The following is a 27,528-nucleotide window of genomic DNA, read 5'->3' as shown; positions in this document are numbered from 1 at the left end:
AAGTAAAATCTGTGAAAGCGACCAGAAGATCAAAGTTTGAAGGAGTAAAAACTGTGGATTTAGCCCCAAGGCAACAGTTTCCAGAGACAGCACTCATGAATTTAACGTCTGGGCCAGAACAGGATGGCACGCTATCTGTAATCTCTCCAGAGCATCAATGTGTGAATTCAGAGCAGTTGCAGAGAGGGGCTAAGTCGGACGATGGGCTGTCTTTGGAGTTAACTCCAGAGCTAAAATTTAAAGGTAAAAAATTAGTAGGCCTCAATTTTGAGTCACAGTTGGAAAGTATGAGATCAGACTTGACTCCAGAATCAAATATTCAAGGTTTAAAACCTAAAGAATTCAAGCCTGAACCACTTGAACCTCAGCTGCAAAGCACAAAGTCTCCTAAGTTGACCCCAGGGGCACCACTGCACCAGATTGAAGGCTCAGAGTTAGCTTCAGAGCCACAGCTTTGTGTAAAAACCATTGAGTTGAAACAAGAGCCACTGCTTGAAAGTACGAGATGCATTCAGTGGATCCCAGAACCTAAGTTCCAAGCTGTGAAATCTGTAGAGTTCAATCTCAGGTCACAGTCTCCAAGTGTTAAATTTGTAGGGTTGAAATCTTCGACACAGTTAAGAGATGTGAAGTCATCTGAATTGACTCTCGGGTCCAAATCTCAAGGTGTGATATATACAGAGTTCAACCTTGTGCCACGGTTGCAGAACATGAAAACCTCTGGGGTGCACGCAGGAACACAGCTGCAAAAAGGGAAGGTTTTCGCATCAACCTCAGAGCCACAGCTTCAAGACGTCAAGACTACTGAGTTCAAAAAAGAGCCACAGCTGGAAAGAGTGAGGTGTATCCAGTGGATACCAGGACCTGATTTCCAAGGTGTGAAGTCTATAGGGTTACAGTCTCAAGGTGTTAAGTCTCTAGGGTTGAAACCTTTGATACAGTTCAGAGATAGAAAGTCATCTACATTAACTCCAAGGCCAAAGCTCCAAGATAAACAATCTTCGGCATCACTCCAGGAACATGAGCTTCAAGACTGTGATTTGAAACCTTGTCGACAGGTTAGAAGTGAGAAATCATGTGAGCTGACTTCAAGGTCAAAGCTCTGGGATATAAAATTTATACCACTGGAATCTAGGCTTTGCACGCATGATAGGAAATCTACTAAACTGCCTGCAAAACCAAAGCTTCAAGAAGTGAGACCCTTACAGTCATCCCCAGGAGCACAGCTTCAGGGTGTGAAGTCTCTGGTGCTTATGGAAGGTCCACAGTTTCCTGGTGTGAAATCTGGGCTATTAAGCCAAGGGTCACAATTACAAAGCAATACAAGTAGAGAATTGAACTCGCCACTACACTTGGCAAGCACAAAGTCTTCTGAATTGACTCTTCAGACAAAGCCTCAAGGTATGAAATCTGAGAATTTCAACTCTGGGTCACAGTGGCATGATCTAAAACCTTCTAAGTTGTCACCTGAGATAAAGTCCCAAGATAAGACATTTACTGAGTTAAATCCAAGTTCACAGTTGAATGGTATAACATTTTCTACACTGATCACAGGAACAAAGATTCAAGGTACCAAATGTACAGATTTCAACCTTGGGCCATTGTTACAACATGTGAATTCTTCCAAAAGGACCTCAAAGACAAAGCTTCAAAATGTAAAACATAAAGAAAGCTGTCCCAGTCCCCAGGTGCAAGTTGTGAAATCTTCTGACCTGCCCCTTGGATCAAAGCTTCAAAATGTGCAGGTGGTGTTCAACCCTGACTCACAGTTTCAAGGAGAGAAATGTTCTAAATTAATCTCAAAAACAAAGTTTCAAGATGTGGAATCTGTGAATGTCAAACCTGGGCCACAGCTGAGAGGTGTGAAATCTTCTGAATTGATACAGGGGACAAAGCTTCAAAAAGTGAAGTCCATGGACTTCAAGTCAGGCCCCCAGTTGGAAGATGTGACATCTTCTATGTTGATCATGGGTATAAAGCTTCAAGATATAAAATCTATGAATTTCAAGTCTGGACCACACTTGAAGGATGGGAAATCTTCACAAGTGATCCCAAGGGAAAAGCTTGGAGGTGTGAAATCTGCAGAACTGAAAGCTAATCCAAAGTTACAAGGGGAGAAATCTTCTGATCTGACCCTGGAGAGGAAGTTCTTAGGTATGAAAGCAGGCCCACAGTTACAAGACGTGCAATGTTCTGAATTGATCATGGGTATAAAACTTCAAGATAAAAAATCGGCAGGATTTGGTTCTAGATCGCACTTGCGAGGTATGAGATCTTCTGAAGTGATCCCAGGGTCAAAACTTCAACAAGTGAAACCCTCTGAGTTCAACCACGGTCCAAAGCTACAAGGTGGGAAATCTGATTTAATTCAGAGGAGGAAGCTTCAAGGTGTGAAATCTGTGGAGTTCAACCCCGGACCACAGAGACAAGGTGAGAAATCTGATTTGATGCTAGAGTGCAGGCTCCAAGATTTGAAATCTGTTGACTTAAAACCGGTTCTGCAGTTACAAGGTGTGCCATCTTCGGAGTTAACACCAAAAACAAAGCTTCAAAGTGGAGAATCTGTGGAGTTCCTTATCAGACCCACGTGGCAAGACATGAAACCTCTTGAATTGACTCTAGGTGCAAAGACCCAAGATGTGAAATCTTTGGGGTTTGAGTCAGTCCCACGGTTACAAAATAGGAAACTGCCTATGTTGACACCAGGATCACACATTCAAGGCATGAAATCTCTGAAATTCAGCCCTGGGGCAACGTTGCAAGGTGCAAAATCTCCTGAGTCTGTAAAGCTTCAAATAATGAAAACCACAGAGGTCAACCAAGACCTAGAGTTCCAGGTCGCAAAACCCTATGAGTTAGCCTTGGAATCAAAGATTGGCAATGTGAGATCTTCCGAGTTCAATGCTGGGAAGCAGCGGCAAGAAGAGAAGTCTTTTACGTTGAAACCATGGCCAGAGCTTCAAAGTGTGAAATTTGTGCTACACAACCCTGGACCACATTGGCAACATATAAAATCTTCAGAATTGTGCAAAGAGACAAATCTCCAAGATGTGAAATCTGAGGAATCCAATCCTGAGCAACAGTGGCAAGATGTTAAATCCTCTGAGTTATGCCAGGGATCAAGGCTTCAAGGTATGCCATCCTTCAAGTTCAATCCAGGGCAACAGTTACAAGAGATAAAACCTGAGTTGTGCACAGACAGGAAGCTTCCATATGAGCCAGTTCTGGAAACGAAGCATCATCCTAAATTACAAGGTAGGAAATCCTCTGAATTTAATCTAGCCCCACAGCTTCAGTGTAGAAATGTTAGGGCATTCAGTACCGGCCCACCATTGAATGGTGTAAAATCTGAGTTGAATTCTGGATCCGAGCCTCGAGGTATAAAACCCCAGGTGTTCTGCCCTGGGCCACCTTTGCAGGATGTGAATTCTTCTGCATTTATTTCAAAACCAAAACTTCAGTGTGTAAATTCTGTTAAATGCAAATCTGAGCCACCCTTGCAAGGTATAAACCCTTCTGAATTAACTTCAGTTTCCAAACTTCAAGGTACAAAGTCTTCTGAGTTGAGGTCAGAGACCCCTAGGGAGACAACTATGGTGTTCAACCCTGATCCACATTTGCAAGATTTGAAATCTGAATTGATTCCAGGGTCAAAGTTTCTTGCTATAGCACTCATGGAATGCAACCCTGAGCCACAGAGGAAGTGTGTAAATTCTTCTAAGTTGAATCCAGAGCCAAAATTACAATGTGCAAATTCTATGGGGTGCAAACCTGGGCCACCTTTGCAAGGTGTACAGTCCTTTGAATTGACTTCAGGGACAAAAGGTCAAGGTCCAGGATCTCAGGGGAATCCGGGGTCCAAGAATCAAAGTGAGACGTCTATGGTGTTCAGCGCTGAACCACATTTACAAGATTTGAAATCCGAATTGATTCCAGGGTCAAAGTTTCTTGCTGTAGCACCTATGGAATGCAACCCCGGGCCACAGACGAAGTGTGTAAATTCTTTGGAGTTGGATCCAGAGCCGAAAGTACAATGTGCTAATACTATGGGGTATGAACTTGGGCCACCTTTGCAAGGTATGCAAGGTATACAGTCTTTTGAGTTGACTTCAGGGGGTCAAGGTATGGGATCTTTTGATTTGAATCTGGGGTCAGAAGTTCTAGGTATAAAATCTCTTATGTTCGACCCTGTGCAACATTTACAAAATGTGAAATGCGAATTGAGTCCAGGGACAAAGTTTCAAGGTATAACATCACAAGAATTAAACTGTGGCCCACAGCTGCAAGGTGTGAATTCTTCTGATTTGAATTTTGGGTCAGAACTTCAATGCATAAATGCTATAAAGTTTAATCCAGACCCAGAGATGCAAGGCATGAAACCCTCTGACTTGGATCCTACGTCACAATATCAAGGTACAAAATCTATTCTGTTCAGCCCTGGACCACATTTGCAAGGTGTAAAATCTTCTGAGTTAATTCCAGGGACAAAGTTTCCAGAAATCCAGTTTTTGGAGAATCACTGTGGGTCCCAGCAACAAGTTGTGCACTCAGTGTTCACTTTAGGCTCTTCGCTGAATGGTATGAAATCTGTGTTATTTTTACCAAAGCCACTGCTTGAAGATGTAAAGTCTGTGAAGACCAACAAAGAGCCAGTGTCTTGTGGTGGAAATTCTGTGAAACTGGCTTCAGGCTCTGAGCTGCAGGACTTGAAATGTGAGATGTTTGCACTAGAGCCAGGTTTTACAAAAGTGAAACCTGTGGCGTTAAATCCAGGGCCACATGCTCAAGGTATGAATTCTGGGGAGTTGCCCTCACACCTCAGGCAGCACAGTGAGAGATCTGTGGTGTTTGCACCAAAGGTGTGTTTTCAAGATGTGAAATCTCTGGCGTTGAAGCCAGGGCCACAACCTCAAGATGTGAATTCTAAGGATTTGATTTCTTGCCTCAGGCAGAAATCTATGGTGTTTGAATCAGAGCCATGTTCTCAAGATGTGACATCTTTGAAGTCAAAGCTACAGCTACAGCCTCCGAGTTCTAATTCTTCAGGGTTTCCCTCATGCCTAAGGTCACCAAGTGTTAATTCTGAGGTCTTTGCACCGGAACTATGTTTTCAAGATGTGAAATCGGTGGGGTTGACACCAGGGTCCCCACAGCAAGGTATGAATTGCCAAGAGTTGACTTCAGGATGGCAAAGTATGAAACCAACAGTGTTGGCACCAGAGCCAACTAAGAAGTTCATACCAGGACCCATGGTGCGTAGTGTTAAATTTTCAAGTGTGTCTCCAGAATCACAGCGACAAGGTGAGAAACCTTTGGAGTTTACTCCAGAAGCAAAGTTGCAAAGTATAAAACATGTGGCATGGTCTTCAGCATCTCTGCAACAAGATATGAAATCTGTAGAGTTACTACCGGGGTCACTGCTTCCAAGAACAAAATCTGAGGGACTAACTCCAAGGAGGAGCTATCAAATCACAGATTCCTCGGAGATAATCCCTAGGCCGGGGCATCAATTTGTAGAAGGTGCAGAGATGATCCCAACACCAAAGCCTCAAGTCCCTAAATCTGTGAATTTGGTGATCCCAACACCAAAGCATCAAGTCTCCAAATCTGTAAATGTGATTTCAGTACCAATTTATCATACCACAGAAAGGTTGGCCTATCAAGGCAATGAAACTGTAGAAAAATCTGTGGAGTTGGCCCCAAAGTCAACAAGTAAACCCATGGAATCTTCAGGAGTGCCTTTAAGGCTAGATCTTCAAGTCCCAGAATCTGTTGATCTGACTCATGTGCTAAGGAATCAAGGCTCTGAAACCTTAGAATTAACCTTAAAGAAAATCCCAGAAACTCTCGAGTTGCTCTCTCAGTCATGGCCTCAAGTTAAGGACTCTGGGGAATCCTATATAAGGCCAGTGCAGGAAGTTACAGGATCTGAAGAGATGACACTAGAGCCCAAGCATCACACTACAGAAACTATAGGGTTGACCTCCAAAGCAAGGCCAACAGAGAAGGAATTCCTTGGCATGACCCCAAAGCCAATAAGTAAAACCACTGGATATACAGAGAGTGCTCCAAGGCCCTATCCTCAAGCACTAGAATTTGTGGAGGCGATCTCCGAGAAAAGACTGCAAAGGGAAGGATCAGAAGCACTGACTACAGAGTCATTACATCATGTCCCAGAATCTTCAGAGATGACACCAAGGCTAAGATATCCAGTTCCTGAATCTGTGGGTTCAACCTCTAAGCAGTGGCTTCAATGGGAGGAATCTTTAGATTTGTCCCCAAGGCAGACAGATCAAGCTACAGGACATGCAGAATCTGTAGAGCTCACATCTGACACATGGCAGCAAGGGGATGGACCAATGGGGCTGACACAGTCACAGAATCAAAGTATGAAATATTCACAGATAGCTCCAGGACTACAGGGTCAAATTACAGAGCTTATGAGGATTAGTCCAAAGCTGCTCCATCAAGTCACAGGATGTACAAAGACACAGCTTCAAGCTGCTCAACCAATAGGAATAACCTCAAGAAGCCCCCCAAAAGTTGTTGAATATGTGAAAGTGTCTCCTGGGCCACCACTTCATGCTGTAAAGTCTGTACCATTAACACCAGGGGGAACCTCTCAAATGGTAGACTATGTTAAACTGACTCCAAAAGTACAAGATGTGAGGCCTTCTGAGTTTACCTCAGGGCTATGGTTGCAAAGTGTAAAATCAAAGGAATTAACCACAGAGCCAACACACCATATTTTGGATAGAATGAAGCTGACAGGCTTTCAAATTGTAAAGACTCTTTTAATCCCACGGCCACCACTTCAAATTGTAAAATCTGAGGAATTAGCACCACCACCAATTCCTCAGATTGTAGAACCAATAGGAGTCTCCTTAGGATCAGCTACTGAAGTAATGGATTGTTTGGATTTCTTCCCAAGGCCACATCTTCAAGAAATGGTAGAACTAATGGTGAGGCCAAATATCGAAGAGAAATCTTCAGAATCACTCTCACAGCCAGCATTTTCTTTGGAAGAATCGACAGTGTTCACTCATGAACAAGGGCTTCAGGCTGTGAAAGGAATGGGGGTAAAAATAGGGCCTCCTCAAATCATGGAATGTGAGGATTTGAATCTAGTACAGATATATCAGAATAGGGAATCTGAGGATTTTATGTCAAGAGAGGAGTTACAAATAGGGAATTATTTCTCTAGATTTCTACAGAACTCTTCAAACTCGCTCATCTCAAGTTCTGTCGAAGCATCTGAACTAGGAAGCCTTTGTGATCTGGAGATGCCAGAAGTGTCAAGGGCCTTGGATATAAAAAACTTTGGGAAAGATATTTTGCAGTCTGAAGAATACTTTATAGACCCTACTATGATACAAACTTCAACCTTTCCCTTGTCCCTTCACAATCAACCCTCTGATGTGATAGGTCACATTGTAGAAATGCCACATTTTGAGATCCCAGGAGTGGGTGTCGTATCTAAGAGGACTGATAAGAAGCAGGTGGAGAAGCTAGAGAATTCACTCCAGCGCCTATCCCAACATCCACTGCAAAGCTGGAGATCACCATCTAGGACCTTCCAGTCAGGATCAGGAACTCAAAGAGGCCTGAACGGGTCTGTCTTGAGCAGACAACAGAATGTCTGGGAGAATCACTCCTGGAGACAGCGATTACCCAGAAAATACCTCTCCAAGATGCTAGTGTTAGGGAATGTCTTGGGAACCACCATGGAAAGGAACCTTTGTTCTCAAACATCTTTAACGGAAAGAGCCACTGCAGATATCTGTCAATCTATTCAGAATTTATTTGGGGTTCCTGCGGAACTGATGGAACTTTCCAAGAGTCTACTAGAGAAGAGTCGAAGTAGTATTTCTCAGACTTCAGTGCCCGAAAACTACATTCAGAGACACACTTCCTATCATGGTCACGAACAAAGAAGAGCCTTAAGGATGTGGACACGTAGCTCCATGTCCTCCATAATACAGCAACACTCTGGGGCTAGTGCGAAAATAAAGAAAAGTTCAAAGCTTAGTGATATATCCCAGGAAGTCATTCAGCACATGCCTGTTTCATGTACAGAGGGCCAGCCTCCTGTCCCAGTAAATTTAGAGTCTTCCTTCAATATACTTTTTACTAGGAAAGATTCTGTTCCAATGGAAGAGAGTGAGAACTCACAGAGTTCACAGACAAGGATTTTTGAGTCCCAACACTGTCTCAAGCCAAGTTATCTTCCCCAGGCCAAGACTGACTTGTCAGAACAGTTCCAGTTGCTACAAGATCTGCGGCTAAAAATAGCAGCAAAACTGTTAAGGAGTCAGATACCCCCCAATGTACCTCCACCTCTAACTTCAGGTGTGGTTTTAAAATACCCTATCTGCCTACAGTGTGGCCTATGTGCAGGACTTAATTGCCGTCATCAATTACAGGGCACTTTGGGGTCTTACCTTCTTATCTACCCACAGCTCCACCTTGTAAGTACTCCCGAAAACCATGGAGAGATTAAGGTGAGTTTTGGCTTTAGGTTGCAAACTAGGAAAAGATCCCAAGTCCCAAAGTACCACAGAAGAGACAGATCCATCACACCAAGGAGTTCTATATCACTACCACTAAGGAAAGCTAAAGCCTATACTCGAGCTTCCAAGAGTCCTACTTCTACAATGGATTTCCGATCTGTATCTTCCCAGTCTCCTGCTCCTGTACAAGTCCACATCAGGCAAAGACAGTCTAGAAGCCCTGCCCTAGCAGGAAAGATGATAATTGGAGGGCCAGGGCACTATGAGTTTACTCCAGTTCACTCTCTACCAGAGAGTGACTCTGAAACCGATCAGGATGAAACATGGGCTAAAAGGAGAACCAAAAAGACCCATAGTTCAAAATACCCAAAGAAAAGAATCACTACGGGAAGCAGAACACAAAACACAAAGTTCTACAGAAATGGTAGAACCACAATACGGAGTTCTTCTCGGGATTTACCAGACCAGTTAAGAAGGAAGAGGAATGGAGCATCTCAGACAACTACTACCTCTTCAAAAAGACAACCTAAGAAATCCTCCCAACCCAAATTCATTCAACGGCTTTTTCAAGGTCTAAAGCAAGCATTCCAGAGAGCACGCAGAACTATGGCTTTTGCTGGACAGAAGCCTGAGGACAGGTCAAGGCCAAACCATTTGTGTTCAAGCAAAAACCACCATCCAAAACGAAAAGCCAGAGATTATTCCTCATCAAGAGATATCAAAAGAGATAGGATGTCAGTTGGTAAGCTAAACCGAACAGACATAACCACTAAGCAGGAGAAGATGTTATCGGAAGAAATACAGCAATTCACATCAGCTCATCAACCAAAAAGAGGTAGCTCTTTCCAACATAGACATACCCAACGACCCAAGCCCATAGTTTCCCAAAGAAGTGCTATTTTCAAAACCACTTCAGTTGGACAGGCTGTGGTCATTGTTCAAAACGACAACAGCAGCAAAGGTAACAAAAACTCTTCCAGATGTGAAATCTCTAGCCAGGAGTCCAAGAGCTCCAAAACAGGAACCAGAGTTCAGGCCAGAGGGAGAAATCTACACGGTTCCCTTAAGAGAACCTCACACAGTCACCTTACAGAGAAACTCACACCCACGAAGCAAAACCACCATAGCGTCGTAAAGGAGAGAATCCCATGTAATTCCTTGGAAAGGAGCCATCGCAGTCCCTCTGAGAGGCACCATCGAAGTCGTCCTCGGAGGAGACATCACAGTTCCTCTGAAAAGAGCCATCAGAGTCCCTGTGAGAGGAGATGTCGCAGTCCTTGTGAGAGGAGATGTCGCAGTCTCTTTCAGAAAACACATCACAGTCCCTTAGAGGTGAGAGGATACAGCCCTTCTGAGAGAAGACAGCACAGGCCCTCTGAGAGGAGTGGTCACAGTTCCTCAGATAGAACTCACTATCGTCCCTCTGAAAGACATGGACACAGTCCCTCTGAGAGGAACAGACACAGTCATTCTGAGCAGAGCCAACAGAACCAGTCTGAAAGGGGCCAGTACGGTTGGTGTGGGAAAACCCATATCCGTGTCTTGGAGGTGAGAGGACGCAGTTCCTCAGAGAGAACTCACTGTAGTCCCTCTGAAAGAAATGGACGCAGTTCCTCTGAGAGGAACAGACACAGTTATTCTGAGCAGAGCCAACAGAACCAGTTTGAAAGGGGCCAGTACAGTTGGTGTGGGAAAACGCATCTCTCTGCCAGAACCCATCACAGTCCCGCTAAGGAGAGACTCCAACATAGCTGCCCCAGGGAGAGGCTCAGACATGGTCTGTCTGAAGATTGCAAGGGCTCCTCAAACACATCTCCTAGGGACCACACACAAAATACTCCAAAACAGGCCAAGGTTAGAGGCCTGCAGCTAACAGATGAGAAGAGATCCGTCCCCATTATTCGCTGACTGGCTCAAGCCTTCACCGACCTACCCCTTTTGTGGCTTCTTTCCTGCTTGGCCACTGCCTTTGATACCGGCACCCTCAGCAATCAAAGAGCCTCTATGCCGCTCTACCTGGGGGAGGGAGGGCGGGAATGAGTCTGTAATTTCTCTAAGTAAATAAAGGGGCGATAATTGATCTCCACCTAGAAAGCCCACTCGTCGTGCTGGAGGGGGGAACGGAGGGTGAAGGGATATTGGGTGTCGTGCAAAGGGATGGAACGGGAGGAAGGGGCCCTGAAGCCATGTTTGGGGCTCTAAACCCCACCTACAGCTTCCCGGGGCGGGGTCTCAGAGGAGGGAGTCGTGTCATGTGACTCACTCCAGCCGCAGCCCCCTCGGAAGCTGCCAGGCAGATGCAGACCTTGAGACCTAGGATCTGCAGCTCTGACTCCACATCCCCCTCAAACTCCTAATACGTATTTCTCTGAATCAAAGATGCATCATTTACTTTGTTTTAGATAGCACGAGTGGGGTGGGGCAGAGGGAGAAGAAGAGCGAATCTAAGGCAGATCCGCACCCAGTGCAGAGCCCAATGCAGAACTTGATCTCACAATCCTAGATCATGTGCTGATCCGAAAATTAATGAGTCAGATGCTTTACCCACCAAGTCACCCAGGTACCCCAGATACATCATTTAAAACTTCACATGCAGGGGCGCCTGAATGGCTCAGCGGGTTAACCCTCTGCCTTCAGCTTGGGTCATGATCTCAGGGTCCTGGGATGGAGCCCTGCATCAGGCTCTCTGCTCAGCAGGGAGCCTGCTTCCCCCTCTCTCTCTGCCTGCCTCTCTGCCTACTTGTGATCTCTCTCTCTGTGTCAAATAAATATATAAAACTTTATATGCAACCCAGATTCTAAGATCATAAAATGTGATTATATATATGTTTAGGAATTGATGAAACCTACTGACTTGGCTTAGCCGGCTAGATTCTTCTCTTTAGGAGCTTTCATGTAGAGGAGGAGACTCTGCTTTCTTCCTGGCTTCCTTCTGGCCCCAGCTCCGGCCTCTGGATTTGCCCTTCCAGCTCTGGTCCCAGGTCTGCCCCCTCCCTCACAAAGCCTCCCTCCCTCTCAGTCGAGACCTCACCCGCCTCTGAACTCCACTTCAAATCACATCCTTGATCTTCACCGAGGTACTCAATCAGCTGAGCCACAGTGGTGTCCAACTTCCCCCAATTTCAGGCTGTTAGGCGTTCTGCCTCAGATCCCCTTTTATAGTTTTCATAATTCTGGCTCTAGCATCTAGCAAGCACTCAGCAGGTACCTGCCGCCTGAACAAAAATGAGAGGCCCAGGAGGAAAAAGCAATGTCTGAGGAGGAATGCTGGCTGTGAGGGCGGTCCGGGAAGTGGGCGGCCAGGAAGGGTGGAGCCCGCCTCACCTTCATCCAGCACTTTTCCACCAGGCTGCTGCTGCCTGAGCCCCGCACCTTGAGGTAGCAGTCGACGGCACGGCTATACTCTCCAGCCTGCTCCCACTGGCGAGCTTGGTCCACGAGCCCCTCCATGCCCCTGAGATGAGAGTACACGTGACCAGGACAGGCTGGGCAGCGTGGCCTATCCCGTGCACACCTTGTGACCCAACCTCCAGCCCTGCAGGCTGGGCGGACGGGCGTAAGGAATTGACGGGTAACTCACATGAGGGCTGCTTCCTTGGGCTTACCAGCCCTGATGAATTCAGCTTCGGCCTCTTCAAATTTACCCTGTAGGGACAGAAGGGCAGCCGCACACGATCAGAAGCAGATTGCCATCATGGCAGCCGGGAGACAGGAGGAGGTCCAGGTTAAAAGCAAGGGAGGAGGAGCACATCCATACCTCATCCTCCAGGTACAGAGCATATCGGAGATGCATCTCAGGGGTTTTGTGCTTGAGGGCCAGCCGGGAGAGTTCAAAAGCAAATTCAAATGAGCTGAAATGGAAGGTGTAGGGAAGGTCTGCCTACTCAGTACTTTCATTTTATGAGAGGGGGAGCAGGGCAAGAGAAAACAAATCGGGTAGAGACGGGGCCAGGGGAGGGAAAGGACAGACTGAGAAGACAACCCATGTGAAGTGACACAGAAGCACACAGACACGTAAAGGAGGACGGGGTCAGGGGACACTTGGAAAAGCCTGTGCTTCCTGCGACCAGTGGGCATAAAGGAATGGGATGGGCACGAGGCAGGGGACCGCAGTGAGCCTCACAGCACTACTCTGCCTCGGGAGCGAGGGCTCCTCCTGAGCCACATTTGTACTAGCAGAAAAACTGTCTCTCTGAAACATTGACTACCCTCAGCCATCTGACTCCATGCAGGATTATTACTAGTCTTTGTAACATTTGCTTAAGAAAAGCTCTTTTTGCATTTAACAAAAGCCCACTTCTGTTACTCAGAAGTCAATTACTGGCTTAGTGCACCTTAGCTTTAAAAGCTCTCCTCTCTGGGGCACCTGCCTGGCTCAGTCTGTAGAATGAGGGACCCTTGATCTGGGGTTGAGTTCAAGCCTCACACTGGCTATAGTAATTGCTTAAAAAGGTCTTTTTGAAAAAGAAGGAAAAACGCGGATCACTTTCCATCTTCTTAGAACAGCTAAACACTGTTCTGAGCCCCCGGGGAACAGGGGCAGAGCTACTGATTCATTCCTTGCCTCTCCATCACGTTCTTCCAAGGATTTCTTCACTCCTGCCTCCATTTTCAGAAACACTTCTCAGCTATACAGCCGTTTTCCTTGTCTATGTAGAAGCTCTGTCTCGAAAGGGGCCAGTGGAGAGAAGCCGTGGGGCCTCACCAGTTGTCGGCGGCGTGGTCCACGGCAGCTGCCTGGAGTCCGAGCTTAGTGAGCAGGCTCTTTGCCCACAGATAGGCTACGTGCTTGTGGGCATCAGCTCCTCCGTGAGCCTGGGCCACCTGTGAAGCAAAGCCATTTGGCAATCCTCCCACGCAGGGCCACAGGGCTGCTCCCTTCCCCCGCTGACCGGACTGCAGCTTTGACAAGGGTCAGGTCTTTCTACTAGAACAGGGAGAGGGCTCAGTTTTGGGGTCTGTTAGCCTGCTCAGGGTCCAAGGATGGACTTCAGGTAGTCCACAGAACCCTCCTACCGCATGTGAAATTTTGCCTGTTGGTATGGACATTTTTCTTTTTTTTTTCTTTTTTTTTTTTTTTTTTTTTTAGATTTTATTTATTTATTTGACAGAGAGAGATCACAGTAGACAGAGAGAGGCAGTCAGAGAGAGGGGGAAGCAGGCTCCCCGCTGAGCAGAGAGCCTGATGCGGGACTCGATCCCAGACCCTGAGATCATGACCCGAGCCGAAGGCAGCGGCTTAACCCACTGAGCCACCCAGGTGCCCCAGTATGGACATTTTTCAAAGAGACCCATGACCAATTCAGAATGTGTCACTTGAGAGTGGGAAAGAGGCACAGGCGTGTCCCCAGAGTGACCTGGACTCCTTACCCGGTAGGCCTCCTCCCAAAGCCCATTGGACTGGTCCATGTTCACTGTTGCCTTCCACTCCTGAGCCTCGAGGTAGTGATACTCGGCCTCCTGCAGTCGGCCTTCAGCCTCCAGCTCCTGGCGAAAGGAGGGTCAGGATGGGGCGAGGGGGACATGGGGCCTGTTCGGGGAAGAGATGGCCGAGACCGGAGAAGGGCTCACCTTGCCCAGGTGTAGGTGTGTGTCACTGAGGAGATCTGGGTGGTGCTTCCCTACCAGGCGGATCATATCATCATCCAGCTTGTGCTTTTTGAACATGGTGATGGCAAGATCAGGCTCTTCTACTGTCACGTAGAGCCTGGGGAGGGGAGAGACACCCGGGGCCTCTTGACCCAGATTCCTGCATCACTGCCCTCTAGGCAGACGGCGAGCATCTTCAGACGCACCCCTCTCCCCACACGCCGCCTCTGGGGCCACGGCTCACCTTTCCACCTCCTGGTACTTGCCCCGCTTGTCGCCTAACCAACTGAGCCACCCAGGCACCCCTGGATCTATGATTTTAATTAGATCCTCATAGGGGTCACTAATGAAAAAAGGTAAGAGAAGAACTCTGTTATTTTATATACTATTGAAGACGAGCCATGTGTAGTGGGATGACTTGTCCAAAGTCTCACAGCTCATTACTGCCCCTGGAACACTACACCATTTCCATTACAACTCAACAGTTGGAAGTGAAACATAAAGCTCATGAACTGTAAAAGTATCTTAAGAACAGACCCATATGTATTTGGAAACTTGATTTATAAGAGGGGACATTACGAATCTGTGAGTACAGAACGGATTTCCAATAAACGGTTCAACATGGAAAAAGTAAAATACGAGCCACACCCACATTATGCACAAAAATTAATTCCAAGTGAAAAACAAAATCTAAAAATATTAAAATATAGGAGGGAGTAGTAAACCTTTTCTGTTTTAAAAATTTTCTTTCTTTCTTTCTTTCTTTAACTCTACACCCATCATGGGGCTCAAACTCACGATCCTGAGATCAAGAGTCCCATGCTCCTCTGGCTCAGTCAGTCAGGTGCCCCAGGGAAACTTCTTAAACGAGACCTCAAAAATCACAAACTAGGAGCGCCTGGGTGGCTCAGTGGGTTTAAGCCTCTGCTTTCGGCTAAGGTCATGATCTCAGGGTCCTGAGATCAGGCCCCGAATCGGGCTCTCTGCTCAGTGGGGAGCCTGCTTCCTCCTCTCTCTGCCTGCCTTTCAGCCTACTTGATATCTTCATCTGTCAAATAAATGAATAAAATCTTAAGAAAAAAAAAAACTAGGAATGGGTACACAAGTAACAATATTATTATTAATAGCTAACATTTATTAAGTGCTTATTATTTGCCAGACATTAGTCTAAGTGCTTTTCATATAAGGTAGGTACGATTTTTATCCCCATTTTGTGGATGAGGAAATTGAGATACAGAAAGGTTAAGAAACTGACCTAAGATCGCACAGGTATAATTGCAGAAGTGAGGAAGTTTGACTCTAGACCCTTGTTCTTAACGACGCTATATGGATATGCTATTCTCTATACATCATAGGGAATACTGGTGCTGCTCTAAATACATTTTTCTATGCTTGAAACATTTCATGATACAGTTAATTTTTTTTAAAGATTTTACTTATTTATTTGTCAGAGAGAGTGAGTGCACAAGCAGGAAGAGCAGAAAGCAGAGGGACAAGCAGGCTCCCTGCTGAACAAGAAGCCTGATGTGGGACTTGATCCCAGGACTCTGGGATCATGACGTGAGCCAGAGGCAGGCTCTTAACTGACTGAGCCACCCAGGTGTCCCCAGAGTTAATTATTAATATGTAAAATAAAATCTATTTATTTATGTGAACACTTGTGAAATTCAAATAAATTTTGTCCTCACTGGCTACCAATGTCAAACTCTACAGAAAATAAGTCCCCTTCCGGTTCAAACAGTCCATTATCCTATGTCCTAAGTCTAAACAGGAAAGTTCAAAAATTTACTGATGGTTCTGCTCTACAGTTCACAATTCCTAGCCCTAAGATACATGTCTAAAGAACATGAATAATTACAGGGACAAGCTGATATGCCTAACAGTGTATCTGTATCTCTACAGCTAGAAACAGACTCGCACAAGTGTATTAGAACACTTCCCACATCCTCTGTGAGAGCAGGGCCATACATTTACCTGGTGCCTCTCAGATTCCTGCATTCTCCACTCTACACACCCCTGTGATATGGAAGCATCTATAAACCTCTGTTTTGTTATCAGAATTATGAGAGAGCTGTTTAGGGACCTGTGTTTGACCACCAAGCCTCCTTCACCCATTCTTCCTTCCTTTTTTTCCTGAATGTACTTTTTGTTTTTTAAACTAAGGTTGTAGAATTACAAAATTCCTTCAACCTTGGAACCTTAAATAGGATTCCCTCAAATGGACTGCGTTTAGTCCGAAGGGACTCGATGTGTGTTGCTGCTTATTTAAGTACAGTTCAGTTAGAGCCCCAAGAGTGCCAATGTACTGCCTTGCTTTCCAGATGCCTCCTTCCTGAGCCACCAGGAGAGGTGGGCAGCTGAGCAGGGACCCTCCAGTGACTTCTTTTGGTTCGCCAGTGCCTACTCGATTGAAGAACTTGGGTTTTCGTTCTAGAAGAAAGTCACAGAAGGGCATGTTCCTCATAGGTTCTCATACCAATGTGTACAAAAATGTCCTTGGTGCATCTTAATGCCAAGTTACTATGAGTGTTGCATGAAGGCTACGAAGTTGGAACAGGCAAGTCATGGGTGTAAAAGCTTTATCTACCTCATTTATTTTTTCATTTTTGTAGCCATAGCGTCTATTTTCCTATTTTCTGACCCCTGAAGTGTTCTCATGCCCTGTCTTAAACCTTGATTGATTAATGTGGTGAGAGCCGCCATACATTTAAGATATTTTTTTGTTTCTTTGGTTTTCTGTTTTTTTTTTTTTTTGTTTTTGTTTTTGTTTTCTAACTCCCTCCCCTTTTTGTATATGGAATGATGAAACGTGCTTTCCTGGTTCAAAAAGGAAGGAGAAAGACCATTATGTCTGAGTGGAGAAATCTCCTGCTTTGTGGGGAAGTAGATCAAGACTGTTACCAAAAGTTTGTCTGTGTTATTGCACCTGTCTTTTAGGATCCAAAAAAATTTTTTTTGACACGTTGTGCCTTTCCTTCTGGAATTGTACGTTGAACACAATGCTAGTAACCTGTTTACACTGTGAAGTAGATATTGTTACAGAGAACACGCCAGAGCCTTTCTTACAGATAAGTAATGCCCTTGTGAATGTATAATCTTTGGAGAAACCCTGTAGTTTTACTGCTGATGCTGTCTTCTTGGAGAATAAATTTTGGATGGTTAAAAAAAAAAAAGAATTATGAGAGAGGCTTACCTATAGCAATAGTCTTAACATCGACAAGATAAGCCAATTTCTTATTGTCTTCCATCCCTCGTTGACGCCGCTCATTAATACGGACACTGAAACACGAAGGGTGAGGTAAGGCAGAATGGACTTGGGTCATCGGGATGTTGAGCAAGGGCCCAAAGTACCATAGGGGACTAAGTTTTTAGATTAATCTTGAGGATACAGGAGTTAGAGGTTAGAAGGGACTGCTTTTGGGTTTCAAAAATTTAGAGAACCTTGTGGGGTTACCTGATGAGGTGGGGGTTCATGAATTCAGTACGCACAGAACCCAGGTTATCATGACGCCCATATTCCACCGGGGTTAGCTCTCCAGCATTGAAGATCATGCACACCTGGGGATGAAGGGACTGTCACGTGGTGGGAAGTTTGCATGAGGAAGTCTGCACGGTCAACAGTAGTAGAGGGAGATGTCTCGCCAGTGCAAAGTGACCCCCACTATTCTCTTTATTCTGTTCCTCTGCCTATCTCGCCTTCCTTTCTTTCTCTGCTCTCTCTTAGCTAGAAGGTTGACTGAGATGTGATGGTCAGTCAATCAAGCTCTACTCACATTTTCATTTCCAAAGAAATACTTCTCATTGCCACCAGATCCCTGCCAAGCCACCCGTAAAAGAGGGAGAGGACATAAGAACAATGTGGGTAAGTATCCAAGACAACGCTGAGAGAAGGACAGGGTAGAGGGCAGAGAGAAGGAGTGTAGGAAGGCCCTGATGTTCCACAAGTGGGGTGCTGTGTCACATTCTGCCCTAGGCTTCTAGGCTTCTGAGAGATGCCGTAAAAACAGTCCAACAGTGGGAATTCCCATTCCAGGATTCTAAATCTCCAGGGTCTCACTCCCAGGTCCACCAGGTCCCCAAGGCCAGCATCTTAGAGCTTTTCCTTAGAGACCTTCCCCCTTAGGGACCCGGGCTCCCCGGAAGTAGCAGCTCACGATGCTCCATTCCCCGCCCCTTCGCCTGGGGTTCCTACCTCACTAAGGCGATTAGTGTTCAGGTCCCCCAGCAGGAGCGTGTCTGATGTGTGGGCCACCAGGTAACGTTCCTTTCCAAGGATTTTCACCTCTTCCACCTTGTAGCCATAGTGTGACTTGAGTACCACCCGGGTCCCCGATGACAGGTTCTTCACAATCACCTTGGTAAGGTACAAGTCTGAGCTCCCTGAGGCTTCCCTCAACCCCAAAGAGGGGTGAACCTGCTGTGCCCACCTCTACAGGGTTAAGCAAAGCTAGTCTCTTGTTTCCTCACCTAGCCTAGGCTATTGTTGGTAAAAATGACACCTCCCATTCACACAGTGCTTTATGATATACAAAATGTTTTCAGAGATTATCTCCTTCAATGCTAATACATAATACATACTGGGTAAAACTAATCACTCTCCTTACCTTCCAGTACCTCTTGTGAAAATCTTTGTGATTACTTTAATCGTGGTATATACTGATCATACTGTCATTTCATATACCTCTTTGCTAAAATGATCCTGATTAAGGAACAACAGAATACAGACAATTATCTTTGTATTCTCGGTCCTAACAGTACTCATGTATAGAGAATGGACAGAAAATGAAAGAACTGGGGTGCCTGGCATGCTCAGTCGAGGAGCATGCGACTCTTGATCTCAGTTGTGGGTTTGAGCCCCATGTGGGGTGTACAGTTATTTTAAAAATAAAATCTTAAAAAAAAAGAGGGGGTGCCTGGGTAGCTCAGCTAATTAAGCTTCTGCCTTCGGTTCACATCATGATCTTGGGGTCTTGGGATCAGCCCCATATTCAGCCCCACGTCCGAGTGCTCCCTTTCCCTCTGGAGTTCCCCTGATCCTGTGCGGACACTCTGTCAAATAAGTGAACAAAATTATAAAAAAGAGAAAATGAAGGAACCAATGAATAATAAATGGAAGGAAAAGAGGACAGAGGGAGAGAAAACAGAAAAGTGGGCTCAGGAACTAAGAAATTACCTTGCAATGTCATACACGGTGAGTTCAGAGGCCCTAAAGCAATGTCATGCACCTGCGTAATTCTAAACTCCCCAGTTAACAACATACAGGTAATAAAGCTTTTTCTGTTTTGTTTTGTTTTAGAGAGGGATGGAGACACGGGTGGGGCAGAGGGAGCGGGAAAGAGAGAATCTTCAACAGACTCCATGCCCAGCGTGGAGCCCCTCGGGGTGCTTGATCTCACAAGCCTGAGATCATGACGTGAGCTGAAATCAAGAGTCTGACACTTAAGACTGAGCCATCCAGGCGCCCCAGGTAGTAAAGTTTTAATTCAGGAAGATGGAAGTGGCGATCTCTGTACCCCTTCAATTTGGTGTTTAAATCTTTTCTTACAATAAGCTGGAAGGGCTACAGCAGGAAAGTTGCCAAAGAGTTGCCTGATACACTCTGTTCTCCAGAGCAGCTCTGCCAGGGGTTCAATTTGGCACTGTGGCAGTGTCCAGAAGGAGATTTTGGTGCAGTAGGCTATCAGCTGCTTACCTGGCTAGGTCCCACACATGTCAACTCAAACTTATTCTTGTAAATGCTTCTCCGGAGGCAGCAGTCAAACTGTTCCACTCCACCACAGAGTGTGCCCTAGAAGGGAAAGCGACAACATAAAAGGTAACAGGCATCGGAAGGATATCTGGAGACACCCTTGAAACCCACGTTCTAGAATCTAGGAAAGAGTTGGCAGTAAAAGGGCTGGCAGTTTGGGGAAGTACCAGATGGAAAGAGGTGGCACTCACAGGACGCCAGGATAGTGATGGGAGGAAAGGGAGAAATCAGCCCCGCCTACAGAATTCTTTGTCTCTTTTGGCTTCCCATAAAGTGTGAATTTCTCTTTCCTGCCGTTAATGTCCTATTTTTAGGTTGAAGTCAAAAGGGAAGAGGAGAGTCTCTAGTTTCAGGGAGAGTGCTTTAGGCTAAGGCCGGATTTTTCCTAGTTTGGAGAAAGTCACCCAGGCAGAAAGGGATTACTAGTAAAATGCACCGCACAGAGTCATGAGCCATCCCGTTTCCAGGCCAAGGCAGTGACGGTATATACGTTGGCAATCTCCTTGGGCTTTGCCTCTTCCCAGATGCTTCTTCGAGGGCTCCAGTTGAGTACCCGAAGTCTGAAATTAAGGACGTGGATTTCAGAAGAGATGGAGACTGAGCAAAAGGGTGGAAATGGGTGCGTAACAGAAGGCAATGAGTCTCGCTGTAGTAGAGAAGAGAGGAAGTGAGAGAGAACACACATGCTAGGGAATCTCATAGGAGAGGACACAAAGGTTCAAAGGAAGGAAGGTGGGAAAATCAAGCCAAAAGTAAAATGGGGTGAGAGCGATAGGAGTGGGGAAAACAAAAGGAGATCGTGGCTGGTGAGAAAAATGAGCTGTTAGCAAGGGAGAAAAAAGGAAAAGAAACAGAAAACAGAAGGAAGAGACCCAGATGACATCGAAGGGGATAAAAGGACAGGACTAATAAAGCTGATGTGAGGGAACCGGGGCCCTTTATTTATTTTATTTATTTAATTCACCCTTCCATCATCCATCCCTTCCTTCCTTCCTTCCTTCACCAAACACTTAAGCATACATTATGTACTGGATGCTAATTTAGCCACCGTAGATTTCAAAAAAAAAAAAACAAAAGCGAATAGGCCCTCTTCTCATGGGCATTTCAGTTTAGCCAGTTAACTATAAACACCAAAGTGTAATATCATGCGACAAACACTGAGCCAGTGGTCTGAAAAGAGGCAACGGTAATACAAAGAGAGTGGAGATGAATTCCACTGTGGAGTCCCAGGCAGAGGCACAGAGACACAAAATCCTGGTGTATTGTGGAACTGCCAGAGTCCCAACAGATGGTGGGAGCAGGAAAAGGGAAGTGAGTGAATTAAAACCTGAGGATCTCTTTCAACCTATACTTGCTTTCCAACCATTCTCCCACTCTGGTTGAAAATAAGTGGGCTAGAGCAAGGTGTACACAGGGAAAGTAGGCAGAAGATGCACATGGAAAGGGACCCACCTGTCATAACTTCCCAACACAACAGACTGGCCCCCAGGGTTTGCAGCAGCGGTGGTGAACTCCCGCTCCTGAGGGTCACGGCTGTAATCAAAAGTTTGTAACACGCGGGCGTTTCCATAGGCTACAATTCTGCAATCACAGCCTGCAGCCACGATGCTGTTGGTTGCCCAAGCCAAGGCATAGGGCGGGCATGGGTGGCTAACTGACTTCCCCTGAGACAGAAGTAAAGGGTTTCCAATCGCTCTGACTCTGACAGCCTCAGCCAGAGGTTCTTCCTTTCTAGGAAAAATTTATACCCTGTATAAATCTTCCAACATTTTCCCACCCCAACACATCCTAATCTAGAGAACTTCACAAACTGTCTTTAGGTTTTATACTCTTACACACATATGTATGACATACACACACACGTCTGACATTGTCCGCAAAAGGAAACCTCAAAAGGCTTGTATGTTGAGGTCTTTAGTAAACACCTATAAGGCCCCCAAAGGGACATATCCTACATTATCTAACACTGGGTAGGTCCACATGGACCTTTCTTTACAGAAGAAATAAATTTAATTATTACATGAGTAATTCTTTTTTTTCATCTCTTTTGGCTTCCAATAAAGTACAAATTTCTCTTTCCTGCCTTTAATGTCATATTTTTAGGTTGGAGTCAAAAGGGAAGAAGAGATTCTCTAGTTTCAGGAAGAGAGTGCTGTAGGCTAAGGCCGGATTTTTCCTAGTTTGGAGAAAGTCATCCAGGCAGAAAGGGGTTACTTTCTTTCTTTCTTTCTATTTTTTTAAAATTTTAGTTATTTAAGGCATCTCTACACCTAATATGGTACTCAAACTCACAACCCTGAGATCAAGAGTCACATGATCCACCAACTGAGCCAGCCAGGCACCCCTCTAAGAGTAATTCTTAAGGAAAGTTACTCAAACAATAGAGAATTACATCAGGTAAAACATAAACATTCCTTTTATCCCCCACCCTTTCCCTTTTCTCTCTTGAGAATGACTTTTTAAAATGATTTATACACATAAATACACTTTTTTACATAGATAATAATTTTCACTTTCCCCTACTCTCAGAATCCTATCCCCTCGATTCCTCATTGCCCACAAATATTAAGCTGTGGCCTCCCGAATATAAAATCTTCTCTGTGAATGCATCTAAATGTGCCCCCGCCAACCACCTCAATCTTAATGTTCAACCTCCCCTAGGAGGGATCTTGGGTTTCTTTACCCCCATCTCACAGCATCCTTTCGTCATACCCGTGACTCTCCAGAGCCTTCATCTTCGAAGAAATACCTAACAATGGTGCCAACTGCATGACCACAGAGAATTCCTTTCCCAGAGGAACGAAAAAAGTGAGTGAATTAAAAGGAAGAGGAAGAGGAAGAAAGAGATTACTCTGTCTCACCAAGAAATCACACTTCTATGTCAAACATTACCCTACCTGGGCTCCCTGCTACCAGTCCTCCCCATCTTCCATATTATAGTCTCCCAGTCCCGACTTCCCCATCGCTTCTTCCTACGTCTCCAAGCTTGGGATACTGCTCTTCCTTACTCACTTTGTTGTCAGTGATACCACGTAAGAATCTGTCCCATAGATGGTAGATGATTTATTAGTTTTAGTGTTTGCTAAAGAAACCTGAAAATGGGAAAATGGATACAAGGTTCCTTTCAATCCCACCCAGATCCTAAGGAAAGAAAAAGAAATAACAAAAAACCGGTCCTTCCATTTTCTCCCCCAATATATAACTTGACCCTAAGGGAGACATTTAACTGTATTTCTCTCTCCAGAACCGTTATCCCCACCCACAGCCTCTCCTGTGTTTCTCTTCCTCCTTTACCTTCCCTTCAGCCAGTCCAAAAACAATGATGTGCCGCTCTGCTGGCCACTGCAGACAGGTGACAGCACTCTGCAAGGAGGAAATCATGAAAAGGATAACCCTGTCCATGTCGCCCAGCGCACTTATAACAAACTGAACCGCCGCCACATGCCACCGCCCCAGTCGCCTACAGCGGGGAAGAGGACACAGCCAGGCTCACGGAGGAAAGCAAGGAGGAGGGGCAGCCACGCAGCACCATCCTCCATCCTCTCAGCTGGAAAGGTCAGATGGACAAGTGAAAAAATGCAACTTTCCGGTTACATTACATTTACAGGTAGCCATACTGATATAGGTTTGCTCATCCAAATCTCCCCGAGACAGGTCTGAACTTTACCGTCTGGATGAATTTCTTACAGATGACTTTCTTGTCACCCCTGCCAAATAAAAGGAGGAAAAACACATTAAAAACACTTTCATAAAGAAAGTGCCACACGTGATGCTGGGGGAAGGGAAGAAAGACCTGATACGTTCCCTGCTCTCCCTAATGTTGCCTACCCTGCCATAAGAGCCTTGAAAGGAGGCATAAAATGGAGCCCGAGCAGTTTTTTTAGAACAGGAACAAAGATGCTGTGTCACCCAGGGCTCCCATCACAGGTCCTCATGCTGACCTTAGGCTGATTCCCCCAGGGATGGGATCTCACAACACGAGGCAGGCACAGATAGGGAAGCAGCAACAGACTCGGGAAGGCCTTTGCTCTCCACGTCCCAGCCTGGACCATCATCTTCTCTTCTCCCCTTTCCCCCCAGTGAGACATTTCTTCTTCCGCCTTCCCCTTCTTTTCCAGGTCACCCCCACCTCCCAGTCTCTATCCTCACCAATCTTCGCCAATCTTGTACACATAGATGATGTTGTCGGTCTGTCCTATGGCAATTTTAGTGGAATCGGGAGAAAAAGCCATGGCCTTCACCATATAGCTCTTCCTGCCATACTAAGAGATAAAAAAGGAAATGAAAAAAAAAAGTCATAAGCACACATGGTAGAGAAAAGAGAAGAAAAGGTGTTTGTGTGACTGTATTGAGCGTGAGGGATTTATCCTGAGAAAAGATGGGGCAGGCCATTTCCTAGGCAGATGGCTGGGGAAGTTAGTTAGGAAGTTTTCCAGATTCCTAAGACCCCATGAACAGGTTGACACACAGAGTACTCTCTTCACCTTCAAGTTAGCTGGTTTGGTGGAGAATTTCTCTCTCCACTCCCCATGTCATCATATAGCAACACCACTCGGTCCACTGTGCAGACCGCAAACTTGGCATTGTTCTGGGACCAAGCCATGCAGGTCACCTTTGAAGCTCCATCCTGCAGAGGAAGAGGGGGTAAAAATAAGCCCAGCTGTTCGTCTAGAGTGACAAAAGCATTTTAGTTCCTTTAGCTCTACTGTGACTTTGGTCAATTCTCCACATCATAGTCCTTAAAACAAAAGATGCATCCTGGTCTCCAAGGCTATAAAACTCTGGCCCAGGAGAACAAGGTGCTTTAGAAACCCATAATGCAAATACACTTCGAGGTGACACGCAGAATCAAGTGTACCGATGTGCCCTTGCAATGGCCTTGCTCCTTCATAGCTCAACTGAAATAAATTCAATTGGTCTGATAAGTTTCTTCTTTTTTAATAGGTTCTGGTATTCGGCCATTCATTCAATATATACATTTTTTTTTCATTCAATATTATTTTTTAAAGGTTTTATTTATTTATTTATTTGACAGAGAGACAGCGAGAAAGGGAACACAAGCAGGGGAGCAAGAGGGAGAAGCAGGCTTCCCAGTGAGCAGGGAGCCCAATGTGGGACTCAATCCCATGACCCTGGATCATGACCTAGCTGAAGACACTTCATGAGTTAGCCACCCAGGCACTCCTCATTCAATATTTTTTGAATACCACACTGAGAAAGGCATGTAGTCAGGGGCTGAGAGGAAGACAAAGAGCAAAATACGGTCCCTGCCCCCAGGCTAATAACATGTGCAAACAGGAAAAATCCCATTAGAGAGGCCTGTACAAAGCACGATGATAGTTTGGAGAAGCCTGAAATCTGAAATCGTTTTATGTTTAAATGACCAACTTTAAGGTTTGAAGAATTGGATGTTAAATGGGGGAAGTTATCTGAAGTAGAAGGAATGATAGGAGCAAAGGCAAATCTCATTAAGAGACAGTAATTTAATACAGCTGAAACTATCTTGCACATAGAACAGAAGAAGTAAGGCAGGAAAAACAGGGAGGCCAGTGCAAAAATACTTTGACATTTGGCCAAGGGGGTTAGACTTATTTGGTAGCAAAAAGTTAGTGAAAGTTCTGGAATGGGGAGTAAAACAATCAGAGTTGAGATTTAAGATGAAATTGCCACCAGCTTATTTTTTTTTTAATCACCCCCCCCCCCAAACAACGCACTGCTCAGAAGTACAATTTTGAAGTGATCATCTCCCAGTCGATTATTCTCTTCCATGTCTGTCCACCACCTGGTCCTCAACGGTTCTTCACTAGGTACTTCCCTCCTTGAAATAAAACATTTAGCCTCTAAATTAGCCAATTGTGTGATTAATTACTAGGGCTCCAGCGCTCTGGTTTGAAACTTTGTTACTTGTCACTCCTAACCCAGGTACCTCCAAAGTCCCAGGTTTAAAAGGCCTTTTTTTCCCCCTCCCCCCATCAAAATCCTCAGAGTCAGAAAACAGCCTCACCACCACCTTTACCCCCCCCCCCCCATCCACCGCTTGATTAAATTAGGTTTGAAGGCCTGAGGGTTCCTCATTTTCCTTGCTCATCATCTTCCTTCATCATTTTGCCAATCCTGGGCCTTTGCCCTACCCTGCATCATGACATCTTATTTTGAAAGACTGAAGGGGATTTTCACTTCCAATTATTCCATTAGGGTAAAGGAATTTTTAAATTACAATTTCGGGGGCAGTTTCCTGAGCAATGAGCACTTCTCTCTTTTGTTCTAATTTCCCTCTATTCTCCTAATACCACATTCGCTGTGAAGCCTTCCTCATTCCTCATAGCACTGCCTGAGGATTCAATGGGGACCGGGAGTAGAATAATAACTAACCTTTAACAAGATCTTTCCATAGACTAGGCAGTTTGATAGATGCTCAATATGCATTGTCCTTTTACTTCATAACGCTGAGACAGAGATGATTATGCATATTTTACAGATGGGGAACCTGAAGTTCAGAAAAGTTAAGTAATTGGCTCAAATTTACATACACAGTTCATGTTTACTGTAATATAGTAAGTCAGGGGCCCCTGGGCATCTCCCATGAAGAACTGATTTCCACAACCACAGCCAAGACCCACTGAGAGCCGCCCTGCTTGTGTGGCTCGTGTGGCTGCCCCGCAGCGGGGGGACCAGACCGGTGTGTCAGCGCCTAAAAGTGTCCGTATCCAGAGCCCTGCCGTGATTTTATTTCTAAATTCATGTACTGTACATCCTTAAGTGAAAATAAATGTCATACTCTTTTCTAACCACAAAAAAATAAAAGATTTATATCCCCGTATGTCTGACTCCACAAACCACAATCCTAACTCTTTAAATGATGCTGTCTGGCTACATAGCAAACATTCACTAATGGCAGATACTATCATTAGCTTTGTCTGAGTCTATCCTTTTTATTTTGAATGTTCTCTCTCGTCTATCAGATTCTACGGGGCTTTTTAGTTCGCGAAGGCTTTTGCGAACTCTTCCCCCAAACCCCCTCAGGTTGCTATCATTGTTACTCCCATTTTCCCAATGAAGCCGCTGGGTGGGCGCTCAGAGACTGTGTGCCGAGGGCTTCAGGTCAGCGGGATTGGACCATTTATTGAAAGTGCAGCTGGCACTAGGACTTGAGTGCTGGTCTCCTAGCTCCAAAACCCAGCCTCTCTTCAGCATGGTTCCTCTCCCGGTGCCCGGCCTTTTCCGAATCTGAGATCTGCATCATCAGAACCAACGGGAGGTCTTCCGCACTCCGTCTTGGGGGCTTTTACCTAAAGCGCTCGTTTATCCGGGCGCAGACATAGGTTCGCTGTTTCCATGTGCGCCCAGCACGGGGCCTCGTACACAACTGATGTCAAAGGAAACGGACGAAAGCTACCGCGGTTAGCGGTCCGTCCTGCTACTGCACACTACCGACCGAGCAGAGATTCCGCATACAGTAGGCGCTCACCATCGTGAGATTTCAGTTCCCCCACTTCTCTGGGAACGTTAAGGCTGGCGGGGGAGGGAAGAGGCACGCAACTCCTCACCGGAGGGCTCAGCAGCGTCCTCAGGTGCTTCAACTGCCAGACGAACACCTGTCTCTCGGATGCCACCAATCAGCGACAACTCCCGTGGTTACCTTGACAACCCGTAACGCTGCCGCAGCGACTGCCGCTGACG

At 45.6% G+C, this 27,528-nt stretch overlaps 1 protein-coding gene and 1 pseudogene across 1 annotated transcript in view; both read right to left on the bottom strand.

The window, feature by feature from the left end:
- Positions 1-9,421: 9,421 nt before the first annotated feature.
- The window catches only part of LOC123391769 (intraflagellar transport protein 172 homolog), a 51,901-nt gene continuing 33,794 nt past the window's right edge, over positions 9,422-27,528 (bottom strand). The window contains 5 exon segments of the mRNA XM_045079268.1: positions 9,422-9,741; positions 10,444-10,526; positions 11,835-11,964; positions 12,091-12,155; positions 12,268-12,361. Of these exon segments, the coding sequence (XP_044935203.1) occupies positions 9,585-9,741; positions 10,444-10,526; positions 11,835-11,964; positions 12,091-12,155; positions 12,268-12,361 (529 nt within the window). The 3' untranslated portion in view covers positions 9,422-9,584.
- On the bottom strand, positions 19,167-27,524 carry LOC123391765 (annotated as a pseudogene).

Source organism: Mustela putorius, unplaced genomic scaffold (assembly GCF_011764305.1).
Source record: "Mustela putorius furo isolate JIRA1106 unplaced genomic scaffold, ASM1176430v1.1 tig00000281_pilon_pilon_pilon, whole genome shotgun sequence".
Classification (NCBI taxonomy): domain Eukaryota; kingdom Metazoa; phylum Chordata; class Mammalia; order Carnivora; family Mustelidae; genus Mustela; species Mustela putorius.
This window is presented reverse-complemented; position numbering and strand designations above follow the sequence as displayed.